We start from the raw sequence: 23,469 nt of genomic DNA on the forward strand, positions 1-23,469 counted from the left end.
TGGGGGCACGTGTCAACAACAACAACAACATCAACAACAACAACGTCAACAACAACAACAACAGGGCCAGCACCAGGTTCACGTCGCTCGGGAGATCGCACGTCTTCACCAGCTGGGGGGCACGTGTCAACAACAACAACATCAACAACAACAACAACAACGTCAACAACAACAACAACAACATCACTGTCAACAACAACATCAACAGGGCCAGCACCAGGTTCACGTCGCTCGGGAGATCGCACGTCTTCACCAGCTGGGGGCACGTGTCAACAACAACAACATCAACAACAACATCAACAACGTCAACAACAACAACAACATCACCAACAACAACAACAGTGCCAGCACCAGGTTCACGTCGCTCGGGAGATCGCACGTCTTCACCAGCTGGGGGCACGTGTCAACAACAACAACATCAACAACAACATCAACAACGTCAACAACAACATCAACAACAACAGCAGGGCCAGCACCAGGTTCACGTCGCTCGGGAGATCGCACGTCTTCACCAGCTGGGGGCACGTGTCAACAACAACATCAACAACAACAACATCAACAACAACAACATCATCAACAACAACACCGTCACCATCAGCAGCAGTGCCAGCACCAGGTTCACGTCGCTCGGGAGATCGCACGTCTTCACCAGCTAGGGGGCACGTGTCAACAACAACAACAACGTCAACAACAACAACAACATCGTCGTCACCAACATCATCGTCAACATTGTCAACATCATCAATGTCATCGTCACTGTCATCATCACCATCATCAACAACATTCTGATCAACATCGTCGTCATCAACATCGTCAACATCGTCAACATCGTTAACATCATCATCATCAACATCGTCAACATCCACATCATCATCAACATCGTCAACATCCACATCATCATCAACATCGTCAACATCGTCAACATCATCAACATTATCAACAGCATCACCATCAACATCGTCAACATCATCATGTGATGACGTCAACATCAGCAACATCAACACCATCACCATCACACCTCCTCCCTCTCTGACCTTGACAGGAAAGTAGTCCCGCAGGTAGTTCCAGATCGCCCAGCTGCGCACCCATTGCGATCTCCTTCCTCCTGCAACAAGTAGGGCCCAATCACCTTGCGTGAGTGTGTGAAGACTCACCTGTGAGCTCACCTGTGTGAGCGTGTGAGTGAGCTAAACAACCCCCTAGCTCCTCGCGGTGCCGTAGGGCAACTCTGTCGTGGACAGTGCTGTGGGGGGAGGTTCCAATTCCGATTGGCTCCTCCCCTCATGGCGTCTGTGACCGCCACAGGGGCTAAACGGGGGCTCTGGACGGGTGCGAGGGGCTGGTAACCCCTCCGCCTTCAAACATTTACCACTAAACCACGTCTAAAATATCTAACTAATAAGCTTGTGCCGGAGGCCCCGGGGGAACAGGCGTCTATGACGTCTCCTGGCCAAACCCCAATTGGCGGAGCCAGGAGATTGAATCTCTACCCTCGGGGCTCCTCCAGAAACAACGAAAATCCACTACGAGTGGCCACATGGAATATTCGAACGCTCACTGCGGAGGAGAGGCTGCCACTCCTCTGTCGGGAGCTGGACCGGTACCGCCTGGATCTCTGTGGCATTCAGGAGGTCCGGTGGACCGGTTCTGGCTCCTGCCACCATGAGGGGTGGACAGTCCACTACTCGGGGCAGCAGACTGCCAAACAACAGGGTGTGGCTCTTCTTTTGAAGGAGGCGTGGGAGCGTGGCGGTGAGGTGTGGGAAGCTGTAAGCCCCAGGCTACCTTGGGCTCGCCTTCCTATCAATCGGAGGTGAGGAGTGGTGGTTGTGGTTACTTATGCCCCCACCGAAGACGAACATCCGTGGAGGGATGCAGGCAAGGCCAATGAGTCAGATGCCTTCTATGACCTCCTGTCACAGGTGCTAGCTAAAGTGGCCCCTCGGAATACAGTCATCTTGTTGGGTGACTTCAATGCCCGAGTTGGTCATGATGCTGGCACCTGGTCTGGAGTGATTGGATGGCATGGGCCAGATCAGCTCAATAACAACGGTAGGAGGCTGCTAGATTTTTGTGCAGCCCATGGGCTTGTAATTACCAACACGCTGTTCCAGCATCGGCGCATCCAAAAAACATCATGGATGCATGCCGGGTCTAAGCAAGAACATCTGCTGGACTACATAGTGACGGACCAGCAGATGCGAGCCCATGTCCTTGACACCAGGACCTACCATGGAGCTGATCTGCCCTCTGACCATCGACTAGTCATCTGTAAGATGCGCCTGCCATTCTTCCGCTCTGGTGGTGGGTGTACACCCAGGACCCCATTCCAACCTAAAGTGGCCTGGTCTCAGTTATCTGATGAAAGTTGCAAGCGAGAATTTCATCATAGCCTGCGGCTGGGGTTGGCATCGTCCCCCACTCCTGATGTCAAGGGTAAATCGGCGAGGTTTAGGACTGTGACTCATTCAGCTGCAATGGCTGCTTTGGGTACGCGGTCCAGACCTCCCCAGAGACCCTGGCTGACAGAGGAGGTGTTCAGGATGGTTAAGATAAAGCGACAGGCCCACTGTCATCAGCTACAGAATCCCATGTCAGAGAATGAGGAGGCTGACCGCAGCCTTCGCTCGGAGGTTCGGAGAGCTGCAAGGATGGGCGGTAGTCGCGGGTTGCTGAGGAGATGGAGTCTACCTCAGTGGCCCGTGATCACAAATCTCTATTTAACTCCATCAAAAAAGCAACCTGCAGTGCCACACCTACTACCAACATTAGGGAAAAAAACAGTGATCCAATCTCTGACCCCCAGGAACAGGTTTGCAGATTTGCTGAGCATTTCTGTGAGCTTCTGGAGGAGGGAAAATCCCTCAGCCAGGAAAACATCGTGGCACAAAGTGAGGATGACCCTGCTAAGGCTGCGGTGCCTCAAATATTGGAAGAAGTCACTCCCTGTGAGTGGCTGGCTGAAGTGCCATCCGTTGAGGGAGTACTGAAGGCGATCCGGAGTCTGAGACCAGGAAAGGCAGCGGGCAGAGATGATCTCCCAAGCGAAATGCTGAGGGAGGGTGGCGTTTGTGCACAGACTGCCCTATATGACATAACAACAGTCTGGACCACTGGACGGGTTCCGCAGGATTGGAAGGATGCCCTGGTGGTCCCCCTCTTTAAGAAGGGGGACCGCACAGACTGCAACAACTACAGGGGCATCTCACTCCTCAGTGTGCCGGGAAAGGTCTGGCAAGGATTATTCAACATCGCCTTGCCAGGCACGCTGAGGAGAGGCTTGCGGAGCCCCAATGCGGTTTCAGGAAAGGGCGGTCCTGCACAGATGCCATATTTTCTGTCCGTCTGCTACAGCAGAGGTGTAGGGAATTCCAGCAAGGACCGACATCTCTGCTTTATTGACCTGGTCACGGCCTATGATACCATCAGTAGGCCTGGGCTCTGGGTTGTTCTTCATGCTTTTGGAGTACCTGACCCTCTGCTCACGATCATTAAGAACCTTCATGATGGTGAGTGGGCCCGGGTAAAACTACGTGGCCGGGAGTCAGAGCCATTCCCTGTACACCTTGTGGTGCGACAGTGATGTCCTCTGGCTCCCACATTTTTTAACATCTATTTTGACCACGTAGTTCGTGAAGCCTTCAATAGCTGTACCGGGGGAATCTCCATATGGTACAGCTATAATGGGAGGCTGATCGATGGCTCCCTATTGCTCAACCACGTTATGTATGCCGATGATTTGGTAATAGCTGCTCATTCAGAGGAGGAGTTGGAGACGCTGCTGCTGGGACTGGAGCGTGCCACTAAGAGATGGGGCCTTACCATCAGCCCCACCAAAACTAAGCACCTGCCTGGGTATTTTGTACCATCGGACACTCCACCCCCACACACAGGTGTGTGAGTTCACCTGTGTGTGTGTGAGTTCACCTGTGTGTGTGTGTGAGTTCACCTGTGTGTGTGTGTGAGTTCACCTGTGTGTGTGTGAGTTCACCTGTGTGTGTGTGTGTGAGTTCACCTGTGTGTGTGAGTTCACCTGTGTGTGTGTGAGTTCACCTGTGTGTGTGTGAGTTCACCTGTGTATGTGAGTTCACCTGTGTGTGTGTGAGTTCACCTGTGTGTGTGAGTTCACCTGTGTGTGTGTGTGTTCACCTGTGTGTGTGAGTTCACCTGTGTGTGTGTGTGAGTGTGAGTTCACCTGTGTGTGTGAGTTCACCTGTGTGTGTGAGTTCACCTGTGTGTGAGTGTGAGTTCACCTGTGTGTGTGTGTGAGTTCACCTGTGTGTGTGTTCACCTGTGTGTGTGTTCACCTGTGTGTGTGTGTGAGTTCACCTGTGTGTGTGTGAGTTCACCTGTGTGTGTGTGAGTTAACCTGTGTATGTGTGTGTGTGAGTTCACCTGTGTGTGTGTGAGTTCACCTGTGTGTGTGAGTTCACCTGTGTGTGTGTGAGTTCACCTGTGTGTGTGTGAGTTCACCTGTGTGTGTGTGTGTGAGTTCACCTGTGTGTGTTCACCTGTGTGTGTGTGAGTGAGTTGACCTGTGTGTGTGTGTGAGTTGACCTGTGTGTGTGTGAGTTCACCTGTGTGTGTGTTCACCTGTGTGTGTGTGAGTTCACCTGTGTGTGTGTGAGTTCACCTGTGTGTGAGTGTGAGTTCACCTGTGTGTGAGTGTGAGTTCACCTGTGTGTGTGTGAGTTCACCTGTGTGTGTGTGTGTGTTCAACTGTGTGTGTGAGTTCACCTGTGTGTGTGTGTGAGTTCACCTGTGTGTGTGTGTGTGAGTTCACCTTTGTGTGAGTGTGTGTGAGTTCCCCTGTGTGTGTGAGTTCACCTGTGTGTGTGTGTGAGTTGACCTGTGTGTGTGTGTGTGAGTTCACCTGTGTGTGTGAGTTCACCTGTGTGTGTGTGTGAGTTCACCTGTGTGTGTGTGTGTGAGTTCACCTGTGTGTGAGTGTGTGTGAGTTCACCTGTGTGTGTGAGTTCACCTGTGTGTGTGTGTGAGTTGACCTGTGTGTGTGTGTGAGTTCACCTGTGTGTGTGAGTTGACCTGTGTGTGTGTGTGAGTTGACCTGTGTGTGTGTGTGAGTTCACCTGTGTGTGTGTGAGTTCACCTGTGTGTGTGAGTGTGAGTTCACCTGTGTGTGTGTGTGTGTGAGTTCACCTGTGTGTGTGTGAGTTCTCCTGTGTGTGTGTGAGTTCACCTGTGTGTGAGTGTGTGAGTTCACCTGTGTGTGAGTGTGAGTTCACCTGTGTGTGTGTGAGTTCACCTGTGTGTGTGTGTGTGAGTTCACCTGTGTGTGTGTTCACCTGTGTGTGTGTGAGTTCACCTGTGTGTGTGTGAGTTCACCTGTTTGTGTGTGAGTTCACCTGTGTGTGAGTGTGAGTTCACCTGTGTGTGTGTGAGTTCACCTGTGTGTGTGTGTGAGTTCACCTGTGTAAGGGGTGTTGATGTCAGTGAACCACCAGGTGTAGTAGAGCAGAGCAAGTGGCCATAGCCTCGTCCATAGTAACGTGTAAAGCAGCAACAACTGGCACATCATACCTGTAGCGCACACACAGCACACCTTTGAACACACCTGCACACACCGTGTAGTTTGTGGGTAGTTTGGGGGTAGTTATGGTGTAGTCTGTGGGTAGTTTGGGTGTAGTTTGGGGGGGGGGGGTAAATACGGTGTAGTTTCGGTGTAGTTTGGGGGTAGTTAGGGTGTAGTTTCGGTATAGTTTGAGTGTAGTTTGGGGGTAGTTTGGGTGCAGTTTGGGGGTAGTTGGGGGTAGCTTTGGTGTAGTTTGGTTGCAATTTAAGTGTAGTTCGAGTGCAGTTTGTGTGTAGTTTCGGTGTAGTTTCGGTGTAGTTTCGGTGTAGTTTTGGTGTAGTTTGGATGTAGTTTGGGGATAGTTTGGGTGTAGTTTGGGAGTGGTTTGGGGGTGGTTTTGGTGTAGTTTGGGGGTAGTTTGGGGGTAGTTATGGTGTAGTTTGGGGGTAGTTATGGCGTCGTTTCGGTGTAGTTTGGGTGTAGTTATGGTGTAGTTTGGGGGTAGTTATGGTGTAGTTTCAGTATAGTTTTGGTGTAGTTTGGAGGTAGTTTCGGTGTAGTTTCGGTGTTGTTTTGGGAGTAGTTATGGTGTAGTTTGTTTGTAGTTTGGGTATAGTTTGGGGGTAGTTTGGGGGTAGCTTTGGTGTAGTTTAACTGCAATTTAAGTGTAGTTTGAGTACAGTTAGGGTGTAGTTTGTGTGTAGTTATGGTGTAGTTTGGGGGTAGTTTGGGTGTGATGTGGATGTAGTTTGGGGGAGGGGGTAAATATGGTGTAGTTTGGGGGTAGTTATGGTGTAGTTATGGTGTAGTTTGGGGGGTAGTTATGGTGTCATTCGGGGGTAGTTATGGTGTAGTTTGGTGGTAGTTATGGTGTAGTTTGGGGGGTAGTTATGGTGTAGTTTGGGAGTAGGTATGGTGTAGTTTGGGGGTAGTTATGGTGTAGTTTGGGGGTAGTTTGGGTGCAGTTTGGGGTAGCTTTGGTGTAGTTTGGTTGCAATTTAAGTGTAGTTTGGGTGTAGTTTGTGTGTGGTTTGGGTGCAGTTTGGGAGTAGTTTGGGGGTGGTTTTGGTGTAGTTTGGGGGTAGTTATGGCGTAGTTTCGGTATAGTTTGGGGGGTAGTTATGGTGTCATTTGGGGGTAGTTATGGTGTGGTATGGGGGAAGTTATGGTGTAGCTATGGTGTAGTTTGGGGGTAGTTATGGTGTAGTTATGGTGTAGTTTGGGGGGTGTTATGGTGTTTTTTGGGTGTAGTTTGGGGGTCGTTATGGTGTAGTTTGGGGGTAGGTATGGTGTAGTTTGGGGGTAGTTATGGTGTAGTTTGGGGGTAGGTATGGTGTAGTTTGGGGGTAGTTATGGTGTAGTTTGTGGGTAAGTATGGTGTAGTTTGGGCGTAGTTTTGGTGTAGTTTGGGGGTAGTTTGGGGGTCGTTATGGTGTAGTTTGGGGGTTGTTATGGTGTTGTTTGGGGGTAGTCATGGTGTAGTTTGGGGGTAGTTATGGTGTAGTTTGGGGGTAGTTTTGGTGTAGTTTGGAGGTAGTTTTGGTGTAGTTTGGGGGTAGTTTGGGGGTGGTTATGGGGGTAGTTATGGTGTAGGTTGGGGATAGTTATGGTGTAGTTGGGGTAGTTATGGTGTAGGTTGGGGATAGTTATGGTGTAGTTTGGGGGTAGTTATGGTGTCGTTTGGGGGTAGTTATGGTGTAGTTATGGTGTAGTTTGGGGGAAGTTATGGTGTAGTTTTGGGGTAGTTATGGTGTAGTTTGGGGGTAGTTATGGTGTAGTTTGGGGGTAGTTATGGTGTAGTTTGGGGGTAGTTATGGTGTAGTTTGGGGGTAGGTTGTCGCGGTTACCGTACCCAAGGCGACGAATGACATGAGCCACTTCACCATCACCAGCGTGCGGAGGTGAGTCTCCATGGCAACCCTGGGGGGGGGTGACACCATCACTATCATCAACACCATCACCACCACCATCACTATCATCATCACCATCACCACCATCACTATCATCATCACCATCACCACCACCATCACTATCATCATCACCATCACTATCATCATCACCATCACCACCATCATCACTATCATCAACATCATCACCAACACCATCACTATCATCAACACCATCACCACCACTATCATCAACACCATCACCAACACCATCACTATCATCAACACCATCACCACCATCATCACCACCACCATCACTATCATCAACACCATCACCACCATCACTATCATCAACACCATCACCACCATCACTATCATCAACACCATCACCACCATCACTATCATCAACACCATCACCACCACCATCACTATCATCAAAACCATCACCACCATCATCACCACCACCATCACTATCATCAACACCATCACCACCATCATCACCACCACCATCACTATCATCAACACCATCACCCATTCACTACTCATCACGGGGAGACACAAAGACACTGGGAGACACAGAGACACGCGGAGACAGAGACATGGGGAGACACAGATACGGAGAGACACAGAGACACAGAGACACAGGGACACGGGGAGACACAAAGACACTGGGAGACAGAGACACGTGGAGACACAGAGACATAGAGACACAGGGAGACACAGAGACACGGGGAGACACAGAGACACAGGGAGACAAAGAAACACGGAGAGACACAGAGACCCGGGGAGACACAGAGACACGGGGAGACACAGAGACAATCAGAGACACAGAGACATGGGGAGACACATAGACACGGGGAGACACAGAGACATGGGGAGACACAGAGACACGGGGAGACACAGAGACACCAGGAGACACAGAGACACGGGGAGACACAGAGACAGAGAGACACGGGGAGACACAGAGACGGGGAGACACAGAGACACGGGGAGACACAGAGACCATCAGAGACACAGAGACATAGGGAGACACAGAGACACGGGGAGACACAGAGACACGGGGAGACACAGAGACACGGTGAGACACAGAGACACGGGGAGACACAGACACACGGGGAGACACAGAGACACGGGGAGACACAGAGACACGGGGAGAGAAAGATACACAGAGACACGTGCAGACACAGAGACACGGGGAGACACAGAGACACGGGGAGACACAGAGACACGGGGAGACACAGAGAAACAGAGACACGGGGAGACACAGAGACACAGAGACACGGGGAGACATAGAGACACAGAGACACAGAGACACGGGGAGACACAGAGACACGCGGAAACAGAGACATGGGGAGACACAGATACGGAGAGACACAGAGACACAGAGACACAGGGACACGGGGAGACACAAAGACACTGGGAGACAGAGACACGTGGAGACACAGAGACATAGAGACACAGGGAGACACAGAGACACGGGGAGACACAGAGACACAGGGAGACAAAGAAACACGGAGAGACACAGAGACCCGGGGAGACACAGAGACACGGGGAGACACAGAGACAATCAGAGACACAGAGACATGGGGAGACACATAGACACGGGGAGACACAGAGACATGGGGAGACACAGAGACACGGGGAGACACAGAGACACCAGGAGACACAGAGACACGGGGAGACACAGAGACAGAGAGACACGGGGAGACACAGAGACGGGGAGACACAGAGACACGGGGAGACACAGAGACCATCAGAGACACAGAGACATGGGGAGACACAGAGACACGGGGAGACACAGAGACACGGGGAGACACAGAGACACGGTGAGACACAGAGACACGGGGAGACACAGACACACGGGGAGACACAGAGACACGGGGAGACACAGAGACACGGGGAGAGAAAGATACACAGAGACACGTGCAGACACAGAGACACGGGGAGACACAGAGACACGGGGAGACACAGAGACACGGGGAGACACAGAGAAACAGAGACACGGGGAGACACAGAGACACAGAGACACGGGGAGACATAGAGACACAGAGACACAGAGACACGGGGAGACACAGAGACACGGGGATATACAGAGACTCGGGGAGACACACGAACACAGTTATACAGAGACACAGAGACACTGGGAGACAGAGAAACGGGGAGACACAGAGACACAGGGACACAGAGACATGGGGAGACAGAAACACGGAGAGAAACAGAGACACGGGGAGACACGGGGAGACACAGAGACACGGGGAGACACTGAGACACGAATAGACACAGAGACACGGGAGACAGAGACACGCGGAGACACAGAGAAACGGGGAGACACAGAGACACGCGGAGACACAGAGACACGGGGAGAAACACAGACACGTGGAGACACGGGGAGACACAGAGACACGGGAACACACAGAGACACGGGGAGACACAGAGACACAGAGACACGGGGACACGGGGAGACACAGAGACACGGGGAGACACAGAGACACGGGGAGACACAGAGACACAGAGACACGGGGAGACACAGAGAAACGGGGAGACACAGAGAAACGGGGAGACACAGAAACACGGGGAGACACAGAGACACGGAGAGACACACGGACACAGAGACACAGAGACACGTGGAGACAGAGACAAGGGGAGACACAGAGACACGGGGAGACAGAGACACGGGGAGACACAGAGACACAGGGAGACACAGAGAGATGGAGGGACACAGAGACACTGAGAGACACAGAGACACGGGGAGACACAGAGACACGAGGAGACATAGAGACACGGTGAGACACAGAGAAACAGAGACACGGGGAGACACAGAAACGGGGAGACACAGAGACACGGGGAGACACAGAGACACGGGGAGACATAGAGACAAGCAGAGACACAGCGACACGGGGAGACACAGAGACACAGAGACACAGAGACACGGGGAGACATAGAGACAAGCAGAGACACAGAGACACGGGGAGACACAGAGACACGGATAGACACAGAGACAACGGGAGACACAGAGACCAGGGGAGACACAGAGACACGGTGAGACACAGAGACACGGGGAGACACAGAGACACCGGAAGATACAGAGACACGGGGAGACACAAAGACACGGAGAGACACACGGACACAGAGACACAAAGACACGTGGAGACAGAGACACGGGGAGACACAGAGATACGGGGAGACAGAGACACGAGGAGACACAGAGACACGAGGAGACACACAGACACGAGGAGACACAGAGACACGGGGAGACACAGACACACTGGGAGACACAGAGACACAGGGAGACACAGAGACACTGAGACACGGGGAGACACAGAGACACGGGGAGACACGGGGAGACAGAGACACGGGGAGACACAGGGGCACGGGGAGACAGAGAGACACGGAGACACGGGGAGACACAGAGACACAGAGACACAGGGAGACACAGAGACACGGGGAGACACAGAGACACCGGAAGATACAGAGACACGGGGAGACACAAAGACACGGAGAGATACACGGACACAGAGACACAGAGACCCGTAGAGACAGAGACACGGGGAGACACAGAGATACGGTGAGACAGAGACACGAGGAGACACAGAGACACGAGGAGACACACAGACACGAGGAGACACAGAGACACGGGGAGACACAGACACACGGGGAGACACAGAGACACAGGGAGACACAGAGACACTGAGACACGGGGAGACACAGAGACACGGGGAGACACGGGGAGACAGAGACACGGGGAGACACAAAGACACGGAGAGACACACGGACACAGAGACACAGAGACCCGTAGAGACAGAGACACGGGGAGACACAGAGATACGGGGAGACAGAGACACGAGGAGACACAGAGACACGAGGAGACACACAGACACGAGGAGACACAGAGACACGGGGAGACACAGACACACGGGGAGACACAGAGACACAGGGAGACACAGAGACACTGAGACACGGGGAGACACAGAGACACGGGGAGACACGGGGAGACAGAGACACGGGGAGACACAGGGGCACGGGGAGACAGAGAGACACGGAGACACGGGGAGACACAGAGACACAGAGACACGGGGAGACAGAGACACGGGAAGACACAGAGACACAGAGACACGGGGAGACACAGAGACACGGGGAGACACAGAGACACAGAGACACGGGGAGACACAGAGTCACAGAGACACGGGGAGACAGAGACACGGGGAGACACAGGAACACGGAGAGACACGCGGACACAAGACACAGAGACACAAAGACACGGGGAGACAGAGAGACATGGGGTGACACAGAGACACGGGGAGACACGGGGAGAAACAGAGACACAGAAACACGGGAAGACACAGAGACACGGGAGACAGAGACACGCGGAGACACAGAGACACGGGGAGACACAGAGACACAGAGACACGGGGAAACAGAGACACGGGGAGAAAGAGGGACACGGGGAGACACAGAGACACGGAGACACGGGGAGACACAGAGACACAGAGACACGGGAAGACACAGAGACACAGAGACAGAGACACGGGGAGAGAGAGACACGGGGAGACACAGAGACACAGAGACACGGCACGGGGAGACACAGAGACACGGGGAGACACAGAGACACGCGGAGACACAGAGACACGGGGAGACACAGAGACACGCGGAGACACAGAGACACGTTGAGACACAGACACGGGGAGACACAGAGACACAGAGACACAGAGACACGGGGAGACACAGAGACAGAGACACGGGGAGACACAGACACGGGGAGACACAGAGACACAGGGAGACACAGAGACACAGAGACACGGGGAGACACAAAGACACGCAGAGACACAGAGACACTGGGAGACACAGACACGGGGAGACACAGAGAGACAGAGACACGGGGAGACACAGAGACACGGGGAGACACAGAGACATGGGGAGACACAAAGACACAGGGAGACACTGATACACGGCGAGACACAGAGACACAGAGACTCGGGGAGACACAGAGACACAGAGACACGCGGAGACACAGAGACACACGGAGACACAGAGACACGGGGAGACACAGAGACACGCGGAGACACAGAGACACAGGGAGACACGGGGAGACACAGAGACACGCGGAGACACAGAGACACGGGGAGACACGAGGAGACACAGAGACACGGGGAGACACAGAGACACGCGGGGAGACAGAGACACGCGGAGACACAGAGACACAGCGACTCGGGGAGACACAGAAACACGCGGAGACACGGGGAGACACAGAGACACGGGGAGACACAGAGACACGGGGAGACACAGAGACACGGGGAGACACAGACACGCGGAGACACAGAGACACGGGGAGACACAGAGACACGCGGAGACACAGAGACACGCGGAGACACAGAGACACGGGGAGACACAGAGACACGCGGAGACACAGAGACACGGGGAGACACAGAGACACAGTGAGACACAGAGACACGGTGAGACACACAGACACGGGGAGATACAGAGACACAGGGAGACACAGAGACACGCGGAGACACAGAGACACGGGGAGATACAGAAACACAGAGACACGCGGAGACACAGAAACACGCGGAGACACAGAGACACTGGGAGACACAGAGCCACACGGAGACACAAAGACACGGGGAGACACGGGGAGACACAGAGACACGGGGAGACACGGGGAGACACAGAGACACGCGGAGACACAGAGGCACGGAGAGACACAGAGACACGGGGAGACACAGAGACACGGGGAGACACAGAGACACGCGGAGACACAGAGACACGGGGAGACACAGAGACACGGGGAGACACAGAGACACGCGGAGACACAGAGACACGGGGAGACACAGAGACACGGGGAGACACGGGGAGATACAGAGACACGCGGAGACACAGAGACACGGGGAGACACGGGGAGACACAGAGACACGGGGAGACACAGAGACACGGGGAGACACAGAGACACGCGGGGAGACAGAGACACGCGGAGACACAGAGATACAGAGACACGGGGACACACAGAGACACGGGGAGACACAGAGACACGCGGAGACACAGAGACACTTGGAGACTCAGACACTGGGAGACACAGAGACACAGAGACACGGGGACACACAGAGACACAGAGACACGAGGAGACACAGAGACACGCGGAGACACAGAGACACGCGGAGACACAGAGACACGGGGAGACACAGAGCCACACGGAGACACAGAGACACGGGGAGACACGGGGAGACACAGAGACACGGGGAGACACGGGGAGACACAGAGACACGCGGAGACACAGAGACACGGGGAGACACAGAGACACGGGGAGACACAGAGACACGCGGGGAGACAGAGACACACGGAGACACAGGGACACAGAGACACGGGGAGACACAGAGACACGCGGAGACACAGCGATTCGGGGAGACAGAGAGACACAGAGACACGCGGCGACACAGAGACACGGGGAGACACAGAGACACGGGGAGACACAGAGACACGCGGAGACACAGAGACACGCGGAGGCACAGCGATTCGGGGAGACAGAGAGACACGCGGAGACACAGAGACACGGGGAGACACAGAGACACGGGGAGACACAGAGACACGCGGAGACACAGAGACACGCGGAGACACAGAGACACGGGGAGACACAGAGACACGGGGAGACACAGAGACACGCGGGGAGACAGAGACACGCGGAGACACAGAGACACAGAGACACGGGGACACACAGAGACACGGGGAGACACAGAGACACGCGGAGACACAGAGACACTTGGAGACTCAGACACTGGGAGACAAAGAGACACAGAGACACGGGGACACACAGAGACACAGAGACACGAGGAGACACAGAGACACGCGGAGACACAGAGACACGCGGAGACACAGAGACACGGGGAGACACAGAGCCACACGGAGACACAGAGACACGGGGAGACACGGGGAGACACAGAGACACGGGGAGACACGGGGAGACACAGAGACACGCGGAGACACAGACACGGGGAGACACAGAGACACGGGGAGACACAGAGACACGGGGAAACACAGAGAAACGCGGGGAGACAGAGACACACGGAGACACAGGGACACAGAGACACGGGGAGACACAGAGACACGCGGAGACACAGCGATTCGGGGAGACAGAGAGACACAGAGACACGCGGCGACACAGAGACACGGGGAGACACAGAGACACGGGGAGACACAGAGACACGCGGAGACACAGAGACACGCGGAGGCACAGCGATTCGGGGAGACAGAGAGACACGCGGAGACACAGAGACACGGGGAGACACAGAGACACGGGGAGACACAGAGACACGCGGAGACACAGAGACACGCGGAGACACAGAGACACGGGGAGACAGAAAGACACGGGGAGACACTGAGGCACGGCGAGACACAGAGACACAGAGACACGGGGAGACACAGAGACACGCGGAGACACAGAGACACGGGGAGACACAGAGAGACAGAGACACGGGGACACAGAGACACTCGGAGACACAGAGACACGGGGAGACACGGGGAGACACAGAGACACGGGGAGACACAGAGACACGGGGAGACACGGGGAGACACAGAAACACGGGAAGACAGAGACACGGGGAGAAACAGGGACACGGGGAGACACAGAAACACGGAGACACGGGGAGACACAGAGACACGGGGAGACACAGAGACACAGAGACACGGGGAAACACAGAGACACGCGGAGACACAGAGACACGGGGAGACACAGAGACACGGGGAGACACGGGGAGACACAGAGACACGGGGAGACACAGAGACACGGGGAGACACAGAGACACGCGGGGAGACATAGACACGCGGAGACACAGAGACACAGAGACACGGGGACACACAGAGACACGGGGAGACACAGAGACACGCGGAGACACAGAGACACGGGGAGACTCAGACAAGGGGAGACACAGATACACAGAGACACGGGGACACACAGAGACACAGACACACGGGGAGATACAGAGACACGCGGAGACACAGAGACACGGGGAGACACGGGGAGACACAGAGACACGGGGAGACACAGAGACACGGGGAGACACAGAGACAAGCGGGGAGACAGAGACACGCGGAGACACAGAGACACAGAGATACGGGGACACACAGAGACACGGGGAGACACAGAGACACGCGGAGACACAGAGACACGGGGAGACTCAGACAAGGGGAGACACAGAGACACAGAGACACGGGGACACACAGAGACACAGAGACACGGGGAGACACAGAGACACGCGGAGACACAGAGACACGGGGAGACACAGAGACACGCGGAGACACAGAGACACGTGGAGACACTGACACGGGGAGACACAGAGACACGGGGAGACAGAGACACGGGGAGAAACAGGGACACGGGGAGACTCAGAGACACGGAGACACAGGGAGACACAGAGACACAGAGACACAGGGAGACACAGAGACAGAGACACGGGGAGAGAGAGACACGGGGAGACACAGAGACACAGGGAGACACAGAGACACAGAGACACGGGGAGACACAAAGACACGCGGAGACACAGAGACACGGGGAGACACAGACACGGGGAGACACAGAGAGACAGAGACACGGGGAGACACAGAGACACGGGGAGACACAGAGACACGGGGAGACACAAAGACACGGGGAGACACTGATACACGGCGAGACACAGAGACACAGAGACTCGGGGAGACACAGAGACACAGAGACACGCGGAGACACAGAGACACGCGGAGACACAGAGACACGCGGAGACACAGAGACACGGGGAGACACAGAGACACGCGGAGACACAGAGACACAGGGAGACACGGGGAGACACAGAGACACGCGGAGACACAGAGACACGGGGAGACACGAGGAGACACAGAGACACGGGGATACACAGAGACACGCGGGGAGACAGAGACACGCGGAGACACAGAGACACAGAGACACGTGGAGACACAGAGACACAGCGACTCGGGGAGACACAGAAACACGCGGAGACACGGGGAGACACAGAGACACGGGGAGACACAGAGACACGGGGAGACACAGAGACACGGGGAGACACAGACACGCGGAGACACAGAGACACGGGGAGACACAGAGACACGCGGAGACACAGAGACACGCGGAGACACAGAGACACGCGGAGACACAGAGACACGGTGAGACACAGAGACACGGTGAGACACACAGACACGGGGAGATACAGAGACACAGGGAGACACAGAGACACGCGGAGACACAGAGACACGGGGAGATACAGAAACACAGAGACACGCGGAGACACAGAAACACGCGGAGACACAGAGGCACGGGAAGACACAGAGACACAGAGACAGAGACACGGGGAGAGAGAGACACGGGGAGACACAGAGACACAGAGACACGGGGAGACACAGAGACACAGAGACACGGGGAAACACAGAGACACGCGGAGACACAGAGACACGGGGAGACACAGAGACACGGGGAGACACGGGGAGACACAGAGACACGGGGAGACACAGAGACACGGGGAGACACAGAGACACGCGGGGAGACATAGACACGCGGAGACACAGAGACACAGAGACACGGGGACACACAGAGACACGGGGAGACACAGAGACACGCGGAGACACAGAGACACGGGGAGACTCAGACAAGGGGAGACACAGATACACAGAGACACGGGGACACACAGAGACACAGACACACGGGGAGATACAGAGACACGCGGAGACACAGAGACACGGGGAGACACGGGGAGACACAGAGACACGGGGAGACACAGAGACACGGGGAGACACAGAGACAAGCGGGGAGACAGAGACACGCGGAGACACAGAGACACAGAGATACGGGGACACACAGAGACACGGGGAGACACAGAGACACGCGGAGACACAGAGACACGGGGAGACTCAGACAAGGGGAGACACAGAGACACAGAGACACGGGGACACACAGAGACACAGAGACACGGGGAGACACAGAGACACGCGGAGACACAGAGACACGGGGAGACACAGAGACACGCGGAGACACAGAGACACGTGGAGACACTGACACGGGGAGACACAGAGACACGGGGAGACAGAGACACGGGGAGAAACAGGGACACGGGGAGACTCAGAGACACGGAGACACAGGGAGACACAGAGACACAGAGACACAGGGAGACACAGAGACAGAGACACGGGGAGAGAGAGACACGGGGAGACACAGAGACACAGGGAGACACAGAGACACAGAGACACGGGGAGACACAAAGACACGCGGAGACACAGAGACACGGGGAGACACAGACACGGGGAGACACAGAGAGACAGAGACACGGGGAGACACAGAGACACGGGGAGACACAGAGACACGGGGAGACACAAAGACACGGGGAGACACTGATACACGGCGAGACACAGAGACACAGAGACTCGGGGAGACACAGAGACACAGAGACACGCGGAGACACAGAGACACGCGGAGACACAGAGACACGCGGAGACACAGAGACACGGGGAGACACAGAGACACGCGGAGACACAGAGACACAGGGAGACACGGGGAGACACAGAGACACGCGGAGACACAGAGACACGGGGAGACACGAGGAGACACAGAGACACGGGGATACACAGAGACACGCGGGGAGACAGAGACACGCGGAGACACAGAGACACAGAGACACGTGGAGACACAGAGACACAGCGACTCGGGGAGACACAGAAACACGCGGAGACACGGGGAGACACAGAGACACGGGGAGACACAGAGACACGGGGAGACACAGAGACACGGGGAGACACAGACACGCGGAGACACAGAGACACGGGGAGACACAGAGACACGCGGAGACACAGAGACACGCGGAGACACAGAGACACGCGGAGACACAGAGACACGGTGAGACACAGAGACACGGTGAGACACACAGACACGGGGAGATACAGAGACACAGGGAGACACAGAGACACGCGGAGACACAGAGACACGGGGAGATACAGAAACACAGAGACACGCGGAGACACAGAAACACGCGGAGACACAGAGACACTGGGAGACACAGAGCCACACGGAGACACAGAGACACGGGGAGACACGGGGAGACACAGAGACACGGGAGACACGGGGAGACACAGAGACACGCGGAGACACAGAGACACGGGGAGACACAGAGACACGGGGAGACACAGAGACACGGGGAGACACAGAGACACGGGGAGACACAGAGACACGGGGAGACACAGAGACACGCGGAGACACAGAGACACGGGGAGACACAGAGACACGGGGAAACACGGGGAGATACAGAGACACGCGGAGACACAGAGACACGGGGAGACACGAGGAGACACAGATACACGGGGAGACACAGAGACACGGGGAGACACAGAGACACGCGGGGAGACAGAGACACGCGGAGACACAGAGACACAGAGACACGGGGACACACAGAGACACGGGGAGACACAGAGACACGCGGAGACACAGAGACACTTGGAGACTCAGACACGGGGAGACACAGAGACACAGAGACACGGGGACACACAGAGACACAGAGACACGGGGAGACACAGAGACACGCGGAGACACAGAGACACGCGGAGACACAGAGACACGGGGAGACACAGAGCCACACGGAGACACAGAGACACGGGGAGACACGGGGAGACACAGAGACACGGGGAGACACGGGGAGACACAGAGACATGCGGAGACACAGAGACACGGGGAGACACAGAGACACGGGGAGACACAGAGACACGGGGAGACACAGAGACACGCGGGGAGACAGAGACACACGGAGACACAGGGACACAGAGACACGGGGAGACACAGAGACACGCGGAGACACAGCGATTCGGGGAGACAGAGAGACACAGAGACACGCGGCGACACAGAGACACGGGGAGACACAGAGACACGGGGAGACACAGAGACACGCGGAGACACAGAGACACGCGGAGGCACAGCGATTCGGGGAGACAGAGAGACACAGAGACACGCGGAGACACAGAGACACGGGGAGACACAGAGACACGGGGAGACACAGAGACACGCGGAGACACAAAGACACGCGGAGACACAGAGACACGGGGAGACAGAAAGACACGGGGAGACACTGAGGCACGGCGAGACACAGAGAAACAGAGACACGGGGAGACACAGAGACACGCGGAGACACAGAGACACGGGGAGACACAGAGAGACAGAGACACGGGGACACAGAGACACTCGGAGACACAGAGACACGGAGAGACACAGAGACACGCGGAGACACAGAGACACGGGGAGACACAGAGACACGGGGAGACACGGGGAGACACAGAGACACGCGGAGACACAGAGACACGGGGAGACACGGGGAGACACAGAGACACGGGGAGACACAGAGACACGGGGAGACACAGAGACACGCGGAGACACAGAGACACGGGGAGACACGGGGAGACACAGAGACACGGGGAGACAGAGACACGGGGAGAAACAGGGACACCGGGAGACACAGAGACACGGAGACACGGGGAGACACAGAGACACAGAGACACGGGAAGACACAGAGACACAGAGACAGAGACACGGGGAGAGAGAGACACGGGGAGACACAGAGACACAGAGACACGGGGAGACACAGAGACACAGAGACACGGGGAGAGACAGAGACACGCGGAGACACAGAGACACGGGGAGACACAGACACGGGGAGACACAGAGAGACAGAGACACGGGGAGACACAGAGACACGGGGAGACACAGAGACACAGAGACACGGGGAGACACAGAGACACGCGGAGACACAGAGACACGGGGAGACACAGACACGGGGAGACACAGAGAGACAGAGACACGGGGAGACACAGAGACACGGGGAGACACGGGGAGACACATAGACACGGGGAGACACGGGGAGACACAGAGACACGCGGAGACACAGAGACACGGGGAGACACAGAGACACGGGGAGACACAGAGACACGGGGAGACACAGAGACACGCGGGGAGACAGAGACACACGGAGACACAGGGACACAGAGACACGGGGAGACACAGAGACACGGGGAGAAACAGAGAAACGGGGAGACACAGAGACACGCGGAGACACAGAGACACGCGGAGACACAGCGATTCGGGGAGACAGAGAGACACAGAGACACGCGGAGACACAGAGACACGGGGAGACACAGAGACACGGGGAGACACAGAGACACGCGGAGACACAGAGACACGCGGAGACACAAAGACACGGGGAGACACTGAGGCACGGCGAGACACAGAGACACAGAGACACGGGGAGACACAGAGACACGCGGAGACACAGAGACTCGGGGAGACACAGAGAGACAGAGACACGGGGGACACAGAGACACTCGGAGACACAGAGACACGGAGAGACACAGAGACACGCGGAGACATAGAGACACGGGGAGACACAGAGACACGGGGAGACACAGAGACACAGAGACACAGAGACACAGAGACACGGGGAGACACAGAGACACGCGGAGACACAGAGACACGGGGAGACACAGACACGGGGAGACACAGAGAGACAGAGACACGGGGAGACACAGAGACACGGGGAGACACGGGGAGACACATAGACACGGGGAGACACGGGGAGACACAGAGACACGCGGAGACACAGAGACACGGGGAGACACAGAGACACGGGGAGACACAGAGACACGGGGAGACACAGAGACACGCGGGGAGACAGAGACACACGGAGACACAGGGACACAGAGACACGGGGAGACACAGAGACACGCGGAGACACAGCGATTCGGGGAGACAGAGAGACACAGAGACACGCGGCGACACAGAGACACGGGGAGACACAGAGAAACGGGGAGACACAGAGACACGCGGAGACACAGAGACACGCGGAGACACAGCGATTCGGGGAGACAGAGAGACACAGAGACACGCGGAGACACAGAGACACGGGGAGACACAGAGACACGGGGAGACACAGAGACACGCGGAGACACAGAGACACGCGGAGACACAAAGACACGGGGAGACACTGAGGCACGGCGAGACACAGAGACACAGAGACACGGGGAGACACAGAGACACGCGGAGACACAGAGACTCGGGGAGACACAGAGAGACAGAGACACGGGGGACACAGAGACACTCGGAGACACAGAGACACGGAGAGACACAGAGACACGCGGAGACACAGAGACACGGGGAGACACAGAGACACGGGGAGACACGGGGAGACACAGAGACACGCGGAGACACAGAGACACGGGGAGACACGGGGAGACACAGAGACACGGGGAGACACAGAGACACGGGGAGACACGGGGAGACACAGAAACACGGGAAGACAGAGACACGGGGAGAAACAGGGACATGGGGAGACACAGAAACACGGAGACACGGGGAGACACAGAGACACAGAGACACGGGAAGACACAGAGACACAGAGACAGAGACACGGGGAGAGAGACACGGGGAGACACAGAGACACAGAGACACGGGGAGACACAGAGACACAGAGACACGGGGAGACACAGAGACACGCGGAGACACAGAGACACGGGGAGACACAGACACGGGGAGACACAGAGACACGGGGAGACACGGGGAGACACAGAGACACGGGGAGACACAGAGACACGGGGAGATACAGAGACACGCGGAGACACAGAGACACGGGGAGACACGGGGAGACACAGAGACACGGAGAGACACAGAGACACGCGGAGACACAGCGATTCGGGGAGACAGAGAGACACAGAGACACGCGGAGACACAGAGACACGGGGAGACACAGAGACACGGGGAGACACAGAGACACGCGGAGACACAGAGACACGCGGAGACACAAAGACACGGGGAGACACTGAGGCACGGCGAGACACAGAGACACAGAGACACGGGGAGACACAGAGACACGCGGAGACACAGAGACTCGGGGAGACACAGAGAGACAGAGACACGGGGGACACAGAGACACTCGGAGACACAGAGACACGGAGAGACACAGAGACACGCGGAGACACAGAGACACGGGGAGACACAGAGACACGGGGAGACACGGGGAGACACAGAGACACGCGGAGACACAGAGACACGGGGAGACACGGGGAGACACAGAGACACGGGGAGACACAGAGACACGGGGAGACACGGGGAGACACAGAAACACGGGAAGACAGAGACACGAGGAGAAACAGGGACACGGGGAGACACAGAAACACGGAGACACGGGGAGACACAGAGACACAGAGACACGGGAAGACACAGAGACACAGAGACAGAGAAACGGGGAGAGAGACACGGGGAGACACAGAGACACAGAGACACGGGGAGACACAGAGACACAGAGACACGGGGAGACACAGAGACACGCGGAGACACAGAGACACGGGGAGACACAGACACGGGGAGACACAGAGACACGGGGAGACACGGGGAGACACAGAGACACGGGGAGACACAGAGACACGGGGAGATACAGAGACACGCGGAGACACAGAGACACGGGGAGACAGAGACACGGGGAGAAACAGGGACACGGGGAGACTCAGAGACACGGAGACACAGGGAGACACAGAGACACAGAGACACGGGGAGACACAGAGACAGAGACACGGGGAGAGAGAGACACGGGGAGACACAGAGACACAGGGAGACACAGAGACACAGAGACACGAGGAGACACAAAGACACGCGGAGACACAGAGACACGGGGAGACACAGACACGGGGAGACACAGAGAGACAGAGACACGGGGAGACACAGAGACACGGGGAGACACAGAGACACGGGGAGACACAAAGACACGGGGAGACACTGATACACGGCGAGACACAGAGACACAGAGACTCGGGGAGACACAGAGACACAGAGACACGCGGAGACAGAGAGACACGCGGAGACACAGAGACACGCGGAGACACAGAGACATGGGGAGACACAGAGACACGCGGAGACACAGAGACACAGGGAGACACGGGGAGACACAGAGACACGCGGAGACACAGAGACACGGGGAGACACGAGGAGACACAGAGACACGGGGAGACACAGAGACACGGGGAGATACAGAGACACGCGGAGACACAGAGACACGG

General features: G+C 56.1%; 1 protein-coding gene across 1 annotated transcript in view; it reads right to left on the reverse strand.

Moving 5' to 3' along the window:
• The window catches only part of LOC142906771 (diacylglycerol O-acyltransferase 2-like), a gene marked incomplete at its 3' end in the record, with an annotated part of 60,995 nt that overhangs the window by 4,204 nt on the left and 33,322 nt on the right, over nucleotides 1–23,469 (reverse strand). The window contains exons 3-5 of the mRNA XM_076055237.1: nucleotides 7,383–7,450; nucleotides 5,428–5,538; nucleotides 1,035–1,105 (exon numbers count right to left, since the gene is read on the reverse strand). Of these exons, the coding sequence (XP_075911352.1) occupies nucleotides 1,035–1,105; nucleotides 5,428–5,538; nucleotides 7,383–7,450 (250 nt within the window). The remainder of the gene's footprint in view (nucleotides 1–1,034; nucleotides 1,106–5,427; nucleotides 5,539–7,382; nucleotides 7,451–23,469) is intronic.

This window comes from Petromyzon marinus, chromosome 70 (genome assembly GCF_048934315.1).
Source record: "Petromyzon marinus isolate PM22_M1 ecotype Great Lakes invasive population chromosome 70, UKy_Petmar_22M1.pri1.0, whole genome shotgun sequence".
Lineage (NCBI taxonomy): Eukaryota > Metazoa > Chordata > Hyperoartia > Petromyzontiformes > Petromyzontidae > Petromyzon > Petromyzon marinus.